This window comes from the organism of the source record quoted next, unplaced genomic scaffold (genome assembly GCF_019419815.1).
Source record: "Pyrus x bretschneideri cultivar Hongxiangsu unplaced genomic scaffold, Pyrus_bretschneideri_v1 Contig57, whole genome shotgun sequence".
Classification (NCBI taxonomy): Eukaryota; Viridiplantae; Streptophyta; class Magnoliopsida; order Rosales; family Rosaceae; genus Pyrus; species Pyrus x bretschneideri.
Genome location: NW_025999795.1, coordinates 1033653 through 1043205, shown reverse-complemented (window position 1 = coordinate 1043205; position 9553 = coordinate 1033653). Strand labels below are relative to the sequence as shown.

At 38.1% G+C, this 9553-nt stretch overlaps 2 protein-coding genes across 3 annotated transcripts; both read left to right on the top strand.

Moving 5' to 3' along the window:
• The first annotated feature begins 962 nt into the window (after positions 1 to 962).
• LOC103964347 (nuclear valosin-containing protein-like) lies at positions 963 to 6258 on the top strand. Its single transcript, XM_009377283.3, has 16 exons — positions 963 to 1464; positions 1942 to 2063; positions 2168 to 2256; positions 2369 to 2404; positions 2664 to 2757; positions 2880 to 2922; positions 3013 to 3107; positions 3220 to 3284; positions 3376 to 3872; positions 3979 to 4066; positions 4185 to 4322; positions 4429 to 4997; positions 5087 to 5222; positions 5310 to 5378; positions 5484 to 5615; positions 5713 to 6258. The coding sequence occupies exons 1-16, from the start codon at positions 1247 to 1249 to the stop codon at positions 5824 to 5826; spliced, it is 2505 nt and encodes an 834-aa protein (XP_009375558.2). The 5' UTR covers positions 963 to 1246; the 3' UTR covers positions 5827 to 6258.
• An 862-nt stretch (positions 6259 to 7120) lies between these two features.
• LOC103964346 (F-box protein At5g52880) lies at positions 7121 to 9165 on the top strand. 2 transcript variants are annotated; one of them, XM_048570997.1, is made up of 6 exons: positions 7121 to 7367; positions 7661 to 7839; positions 7980 to 8073; positions 8180 to 8355; positions 8495 to 8640; positions 8815 to 9165. In XM_048570997.1, the coding sequence occupies exons 1-6, from the start codon at positions 7183 to 7185 to the stop codon at positions 8938 to 8940; spliced, it is 906 nt and encodes a 301-aa protein (XP_048426954.1). In that variant the 5' UTR covers positions 7121 to 7182; the 3' UTR covers positions 8941 to 9165. The 2 variants fall into 2 exon arrangements, with proteins under 2 accessions (XP_048426954.1, XP_009375557.2); XM_009377282.2 differs by having other exon boundaries at positions 7124 to 7367; positions 7685 to 7839.
• Positions 9166 to 9553: the final 388 nt, after the last annotated feature.

Below are 9553 nucleotides of genomic sequence, written 5' to 3'. Positions count from 1 at the left end.
ATCACAACTCAGCTATACAGTTGCAAGATGCAAATTGCGAGTCCCATGCATGCTACCTGCTGACACAACTTAAAATATCCCTAAATTTTCTGTTTTGTTTTTGTCTGTAAAAATATGGATGCATTCTCATCATCCCACTCATCCACGATAGATTTTTTCGGTGTACTCCAAATAGTCGACGTGAAAACTTTACAGCCTCAACATGGTACACCATTAACTTAATCACTTATTATTAGGTATTGAGTTTTATTACAAAATACCTCGATGATATTAAAGTTGAAAACTCTCCATATATATTAATTGTATTTTATTTTATCATATGACTGATGTGGGATAAAATTCTCCAACAACACCACGTGACAAGTGCTTCCAATACATATAAAACAAAGAATTAAATTGATTCTAAACAATATCTTGTTCTTGATAAATATTAAGTTTTGTAAACAATAAAGTAAATTAGAACGAAATAAATCTCCACAACTATAAATTTTTAAAGAATAATTTTCTTTTATCTATCTACTTGTTATGCTCTAATTGATTCTCAGATTGCAAAACCCTTTGATGCCTTCTCCTATTACAAGGTCAATAGAGTTCTTTTACTAAACTATTGGGTTCGAAATATTTTTCTCTGGTATAATGTTATCAAGGGCCTCGTACATGAAAACTCCTAAGAATAATATTAGTATAAAAATTGAGCAAAAGAGAAAAATACTTACTTTTAAAAGGAGAGGGGAAAAAAGCAAATTGTAAAAGTTAAAAGAAAAGAAAAGAAAGGAGGGAAAACTCACCAGAAAGAATTGGAGGTGACCGGTTAGTCAAAAAAAAACAACTAGTAGTACCAAAGGTGAAAAAAGAACGAAACTGTAAATTCCATCGTTTTCATCTGGTTTTTCTTTTCTTGGACGAGCATTTAACGTCCATTTGTAATAGGCATGCTATAAATAGCTGCAGAACAGAACCCCAAGAACATAAGTAATTCACAGCACAAACGTTGTATTCGGACGTGTGTTGTGTAACACATACATACGCACCCAAAGAAACACACAACAAATCTCTCTCTCTCTCTCTCTCCAAGTTTCCTTGATTGTCCAAAAAGAAATCCCACCAACCCTTCATGAATCTCTTCCCCATTCGTTGAATATCAATCTCGTTTGCTCTGTATCTAGCCGGAAAGTCCGGTGAAAAAGCACCACCTTTGTTCTCTGCCGTGAAGGAGTTGGCGTTTGTTCAAAAGGGTTGGTGAAGGATGGAACAGAAGCACATTCTGCTGTCTGCTCTGAGTGTTGGGGTTGGGGTTGGGGTGGGGCTGGGATTGAGTTCCGGGCAGGCTGTGAGCAATTGGGTGAATGGTAATTGCTCGGTGGATGAGGTGACGGCGGAGCAGATTGAGCAGGAGTTGATGAGGCAGGTTGTGGATGGCAGAGACAGCAAAGTTACATTTGAGGAGTTTCCTTATTACCTAAGGTAAATTTGGAGAGTTTCTAACTCAATACCACAATTTTTATATCAATTTTATGAGCAGGATCACATGGAAGATGGGTGTGTTTTTATGTCTAATTTTCCTTGTATGTTATTACAGTTCATATTTTCTTACTAATTTTGTAATAATACAATCCACAAATGCCAAGATTTTTTATCTTCTTTCTTGGTAAAATTTTGTTCACATAAAATCTGCTTCCAGTTGAAACTAATTAAGTTGGATTATATCTGCTTTTAATATAATAGTTATACTAATTTTTCTGGATTTTTTTATTTTTTATTTTATTTTTTTATGATGAGTTTCCTCAGCTATGGATATTGTACTTCTGCAAAATTGCTATTGAATCCAATCTTTGCTTGTATGGATGTTGAGCCTTTTTTATTTGACATTTGATTCGTTTTTTAACTGTTTTATTTTTGGATCATATCTAACAATTTTTGTTTTGATGATGGCGATGTCAGAGAGAGAACTCGGATGTTGTTAACAAGTGCTGCATATGTTCATCTGAAGCACTCCGACTTGTCCAAGCACACCCGGAATCTTTCACCTGCAAGTAGAGCTATTTTGCTCTCAGGACCTGCAGGTATGCTACTTAAAAACGTTACCCGATTTTGGCATTTTCCGCTGAAATACTCATACCTTAACCTTTTCCTTAAGCTAATCCAATTCATCTCTTGTTTCCCAAAGAACTTTATCATCAAATGCTCGCCAAGGCTTTAGCGCATCACTTTGAGTCGAAGTTGCTGTTGTTGGATATAACTGATTTTTCGATCATGGTAAATATTTGTAATACAGCAGTACTATATCAGTCACCTTTACATGTTTACATAAGTTAGATTTGGCTCGTAATACGGTAGTACTAAAAATCTGAATTCTACATGTTTGCAGATACAGAGTAAATACGGCTGTGCCAAAAGAGAATCAGTAAGCGTTCTCTGCTTCTTACTGAGGAACTAATCGTGTTTTTTCTTTTCCGGAGTCTTAGCGTACATCTTAAGTTTAGCAAGTGATGAAACCTGGATCCAAATGTGGTGGGATGCTTTTTTGTTTAAACTCAATGTTATGCATTTCTGCACTTCATGTATCTTTGTCAATGTACTGCAATTTTATTGAAAGGAAAAGTTCGAATTTGCTCGATTGGATTTTTTTGTTTCTTTCCTGATTCATTGCATTCTTTTTGTAGCATCATAAAAGGTTCATCTCAGAGGTGACATTGGAGCAAATGTCCAATTTGCTCGGTTCCTTCTCAATGCTCCCTTCAAGCAGGGACACTAAAGGTACGAAAGGAAATATGGCTATATCTTTTCGTTAAAGCTCCTCTGATCAACATGTCCTCAGTTCAGTGACTATTGGTAATGTCCACGCTTCACTGGTATTATAACTAATTGTTTTCTTACAGGTGCACTATGTCGGCAAAGTAGTTCTTCTGATTTCAAATCAAGGTACAGTATTGGGGGATTGATTCTTGTATCAAATGTGCCGGTGTTTATGAAATGTCTCGTTTCTAAAACACTGCTATCTTATACCCGCAGGGGCACAGAAGGGCCAACTCGAACGCTTCAAAGAAATGCCTCTTCTGCATCTGATATGAGTAGCATCAGTTCCAAATCTGCTTCGCCAAGTTCAGGTTTGTTCCTACAGAAAAATACTGGCTTTTTAAGAACGTAATTTGTGCATTAGTTATGCGCGGAATTGCTTTAAATTTATACTATCACTCTTACATTCTTTGGTTTTTTCAGCTCCTCTCAAACGCGTGAACAACTGGTGTTTCGATGAGAAACTTTTTTTGCAGTCCCTTTACAAGGTAATGTCTTTTCTTTTGGTTAGATACAAGGTAAGATTGCTTGAAAATGTTAGTAAAGTACTAATAGGCATTCATATTATTTCTTGTACAGGTCTTATCTTCAATGTCAGAAACTGGTTCCATCATCTTATGCCTCAGGGACGTCGAGAAGCTTTTTCTCCAATCACGGCGGTTTTACAATTTGTTCAACAAAATGTTGAAGAGACTTTCAGGGTCAGTGTTGATACTTGGTTCCAGAACGGTAGACACTGAAGATGATTGCAAAGAAGTCGACGAGAAGCTTGCTGCTTTGTTCCCCTACAATATTGAGATCAGTCCCCCGGAAGATGAGACTCATCTTGTCAGCTGGAAAGCTCAACTGGAAGAAGACATGAAGATGATCCAATTTCATGACAACAAAAATCACATAGCCGAGGTGCTTGCGGCAAATGATCTTGAATGTGATGATCTTGGTTCAATCTGCCATGCAGACACAATGGTAGTCAGCAACTACATAGAAGAGATTGTGATTTCAGCGATATCTTATCATTTGATGCAAAACAAGGATCCAGAATATCGAAATGGAAAGCTTGTTATATCATCGACGAGGTAGATACCAAATTCTCACTATCATAATTTCTTTGGTTATATTTCACTGCAAAACAGACTGTTTTATGATTTTATCTATCTAATTACGACTCTCAATCTGGAACAGTTTGTCCCAGGGATTGAGTATATTCCAGGAGGGAAAATCTGGCGGGAAAGATTCTCTGAAACTGGAGACCAATGCCGATTCCAACAAGGTTTTTCTTCTACTTTCATTTCTAACCTCTTGATGTTTTACATTTTGAGTCGCGGATTAAATGGACCTGCTGTTAACTTCTGATGACTTAATGGTTTACCATTTCTCTTAAATTTTAGGAAACTGAAGGGGAAGAGGCTGTCGGTGCAAAGACTGAATCGACATCTGAAACTGCAGCACCGGAAAACAAAGGTGAAGCTGAGAAGTCTGGTCCCGGGGTGAAGAAGGACAGCGACAATCCACCTCCGCCAAAAGTAGTAAGTTCAAGTCCTATAATACTATCCACAAAATCCACATGGTTCCCAATGTCTATTTTTTTTCAAATCTCCGTTGTCATATAAAAAATTCATGGTGTTTGTGCAGGAAGTGGCACCTGACAATGAATTTGAGAAGCGCATAAGGCCGGAGGTTATCCCTGCAAATGAGATTGGAGTCACATTTGCAGATATTGGTGCATTGGATGATATCAAAGAATCACTTCAGGAGTTGGTCATGCTCCCGCTTCGAAGACCAGACCTTTTCAAAGGTGGGCTACTGAAGCCTTGCAGAGGCATATTGCTTTTCGGTCCTCCTGGCACTGGAAAAACAATGCTGGCAAAGGCCATAGCAAGTGAAGCAGGAGCAAGTTTCATCAACGTCTCAATGTCCACGATCACCTCAAAATGGTTTGGAGAAGATGAGAAGAACGTTCGAGCTCTCTTCACACTTGCAGCAAAGGTCTCCCCGACTATTATCTTCGTGGATGAGGTTGACAGCATGCTGGGGCAGCGAACCAGAGTTGGGGAGCATGAGGCCATGAGGAAGATTAAGAACGAGTTCATGACACACTGGGATGGACTTTTGACAAAGACCGGGGAGAGAATTCTTGTTCTCGCCGCAACCAACAGGCCATTTGACCTTGATGAGGCAATCATCAGGCGATTTGAGCGGAGGTAATGATCCACATTGTGTTACATTCAGATTTTTTTCTTCCTTCTTTTTAACTGTCTGCTAATTCGAAATCTTTGTCTCTATTGAACAGAGTCATGGTTGGCCTTCCCTCAGTCGAGAACAGGGAAATGATCTTGAAAACTCTTCTTTCGAAAGAAAAGGTCGAAAATCTTGACTTTAAGGAGCTTGCAACCATGACAGAAGGATACAGCGGAAGCGATCTTAAGGTTAGATTTCGAGTTAACAATATTAATAACCAACCTTAAATTGTGATCAGTATAACGAACTCACAAAACTAAATCCTGGAAAAACAGAACTTGTGCGTGACAGCAGCTTATCGACCAGTTAGGGAGCTTATACAACAGGAGAGGCAAAAGGATGTGGTAATTCGCTACCTTCACACTCTTCCTCTGCATCGGCATATTCTTATTGTTTTTCTTCCCAATTCTGGTAATGCTTAACGACTTTGATAAAACTCGGAACTACAGGAAAAGAAGAAGAAAGATGCAAAAGGAAAGGGCACAGAAGAAGCTTCAGAACCGAAAGAAGAAGAGAAAGAGGAGCACGTAATTACCCTGAGGGCCTTAAACATGGAAGATATGAGGCAGGCAAAGAATCAGGTAACAAATTTCACTTTCTTTTCGTACACTATTCACAAAACTATCATTTTTCGTTTGTTCTGCATGTATCTTTATGCATGTCTGTGGTTCGATGCAGGTTGCTGCGAGTTTCGCTTCAGAGGGATCAGTAATGAGCGAGCTGAAACAGTGGAATGAACTGTTTGGCGAGGGTGGCTCGAGGAAGAAGCAACAGCTAACTTACTTCCTGTAAAATATTAGTACACACGGGGAAGCCGGCATCTTAGGCACCAGTCATCAGCTTCATTCTTTGGGAAGAATGTGAAGGTTTCGAGGAAGATGGAAACTCCACCTGAAAAGGCAACAGTGTTCGATGGCTTGCAACTACGCGACGATCAATTAGAAGCGGCTACAGCTCTGAACCTCCGGCGAAGGAAAAAACTTGCAGCACAAGGGACGTGTATATCAGTGTACAAAATGTAAGAGAGGGTGGGTTAACGGTATCCAGTAGCCACAGTTATTTGGGATTTTTGAGTCTATGTTCTGTGAAAAATGTGTGTGGTGTTGGGAGATGCTTGTGGGATTTTCAGATTGGTGAGAGGAAACTTGGACTGAATTTAAACAGCATTTGTGCACATTGTTCTTAAATTGTGTAATTATTTGATAGTGCAATGCTCTTTATGCATGTAGAGTTTGCTTTATTTTTTCATTATATATATACATATATGAAATGAAATTATCATTCTGTGAAATTGCAAGTCTATAACCAAATTTGATGTCTTATTAAAAACGAAAGTAGCACCTACGCCTGACAGTTCCATCCAGAATTTAAATATCAAAATTAAGAACAAGAACATGAATTCCAAGGTGAGAGCCTCTTCATGTTTTAAACTTTCTTACTCCGCATTGTGTGATTAGTTTAGGACGCCATTACTTTAGCATCCAAGTTACATTATCTTCATCTATAAAAGTGTCAACACAAAATTTTCTGCAATGAATAACAGAAGAACACATGTACAAATAATATTTGCATTAGATGAATGTTTAGGGTTACAATCTCTGTGGTTTATTCTTTTAGAAGAATATTCTCTAATTTGATCTCCAAAGTAGAATTCAATTCAAAGGCGATGAACACTTGATCTTGAACGAAATAGGACCATGAGGAGTTTCACGTGGTGGGTCGTCTTCAGCTTTGGTAGTGGATGAATCGGCATGTTTATGAGTTTGTAGTGTTTTGGAAAGTCTCCTTCTTTGTCGAGAATGACTTGTATGACACAGGAACAACTCTATAATAGCATTTCATGCTAATAGTACAAAGACATATTAACTCTCTATGTGTTTTTGTATCATTGCCACATAATGCTACTATAATGAAGTGTGTCATACACGTTGCTCTCCTAACCATCACAAAAAATTTAAATGAAAGTTGTATGGAAACTTGTTGGTCCTTCTTACGTAGCCCAATCAAATAATTAGAGCCCATCATATTATTGGTTGACAAAACTAGCCCATCAGAGTAATTGTAATATACTAATATCCGAAGGAACTCTTTCCCCTCTTCTCTTTCTCCTTTTTGCTTTTTTCTCCATTGAATCTCAGAGGGAGAAGCATGTCAAAGCCACTGGAGAGATACCAAAAACTCGTCCTCAAAGAGTCATTGCCCAAAATCCACAGGTACCCTTTTGCCTGCAGAGAGCTCAGCTTAATCCTCAGAGGCGCTTACAAGAAATTCCCCAAGAATCTCCAATCTCTCATCTTCCAAGACACTCTCACGGCCTTTCGTCTCCTTCCCGAGTAAGCTATTTTCCTTATCATTTCTCAAAATTCGTAACTTCTGTTTGTTCTTCTTGTGATATTTGTGAAAGATAGAGGATTTTGGCGTCTGGGTTGTCTCTGTTTTTCGAATTCTGAGATAAGTGTATTCAAAATTGAAACTTCATAACAATTTGGACTGAAAGTTTGAGATTTTGTTTGTTGTTCTTCTGATCTAATGCAAATTGTTGATGAGGGTAATTTGGATTGAGCTGAAATTTTGTTAATTTTAGAATTTATTTCGTGTTTTCGCTTTCTGGTTGCATTGTGTTAAGTTGTTTGCTTTTCTGGGAAGCTAGAATGCAGACGCGCAATGCTGTTTTGGCAGCCCATCTCCTCCTCCAGAGTGCCGAGGCCACGTTGCCGAAGCAAAAGAAGAATCTGGCTGTCGCAGAATACAAGAACGCAATGGTTGCTCATAAGAGGCGCAGTAAAGCACGCCAAGAAGAAAAGGGTATCGAGATTTTACTTTGTGTTTGCTCATATCTTAATATTTTTCGAAGTTTATCAGTTGGAGATCATGAAATTGCATGCTTTGATATGTTAATCGAAGAAGGTAGTCCTTGTTAACTGTTTCGCCTCCTATCCACATAGTTTCGGGTTCAACCCAGCTGCCACAAGATGTTCTTGTTCACATATTTGGTTTCCTTGATATGCAATCCTTGGCCTCTGTTGGACTAGTCTGCTGGTAATCCCAATTTCCTTCACTTAAGTTCACGTATTTGGTTTCCTTGATTTAAACTGCATTTTTAATCACCAATTGGGTCTAATGCTTCTTGATTGTTTTGATGAAGGTCGTGGAACATAGCGGCAAGTGATAACCATCTGTGGGAGACACAATACACTACTTTCTTCGGGAATTCTGAGGATGATAAGCTGATTAAGGCTAGGAAAATTAGTGGTCGACAGGTTGAAGATGAAGAAGGGTACACACTATTTTGGAAAGAAGCCTTCAAAAGGGCATATTTAGGTATTTTCGTGCTTCCCTAGAAACTAGAGTTTCAATTACGCTCACACATGCGTGTGTGTGTGTATATGTTCCGCTTCCTGTTGGATTGCAGGTGTGAAGTCATGAATTCTTACCATTGCCTAATATGCTTGGATTTCAGGCAGCTCATCGAAGAAATTGAAATCCGGTAGGGGATACTGTAGAGACTGCAACACGATTGTTTGGCTTGACAACAGGAAATGCTCAAATGAACATAGGGGACAAAATTCAGAAAACCAGCAAATTAAGCCCGTGTCACCAAATCAGGTATTTTCTATCATACTCTTTGCTCTAGTTTTTTCGGTTTTAGCTATTTGAATACAAGTAGGGTTCAATGAATACTAGCTGCGACAGTAGTCAGTATTAGTTACCTGGCAACGTGAACACCATCGTCCCGTTTCCGGTGAGCTTACATCGATCCCATATCTTCATCTTTTTCAGGTGGTTGAGTATCTGTTGGATGATTCTATATCAATGGTATCTTCTTCGGACAGTGATAGCGATTCAGATGAAGGGCCATTTTCCGGGTTATGGGCCTACAGAAGACCCTTTAGCAAGAGTCAGTGAAACCTTTCATTTAAACCTGAATACCAGTGTGTAGAGATGCTTGATTAGGGATGTGGATACGATAAAAACTTACCCATCGTATGTGTTTAGTAAATAACTTATACGATAACTGAACTTCTTTTGTCATACAAAATTAGGTTTGTGTTTAGTAAACAACCTATACGACTCAGTATCTTTATTTCGAGTTTAGATAGTTTATACGAATTAGTATCATTTTTATATTTAGATACGCTCTCTGGAACTTGATTTGGATTTCACTTTGCCATGTAACTTAAAAGTCACAACTTTACTCTTTAAAATTCGTCCCGTTTTGACGTGTGGGCTCTCTTCTTCCTGAAACTCAAAAATCTCCGTTATGCGTTAACATTAAACAATAAGAAAATATTAAGTTTAAAAGAAGAAATTAAAAAACCCACATAATGGAATTAATAGAATTATGATAATATGAAGCGAATTTTAAGTTTTACGAAGTAAAATAATGACTTTGAGTCATAAGAACAAGATAAAATTAAAATCGAGTTTGATGGGGCAAAATGAAATTAAGGTTGAGTCCTAGAGAATGACGTAACTAAAAATAAGCCAAACATAAAATTATATTCATTAGTTTGGTCGA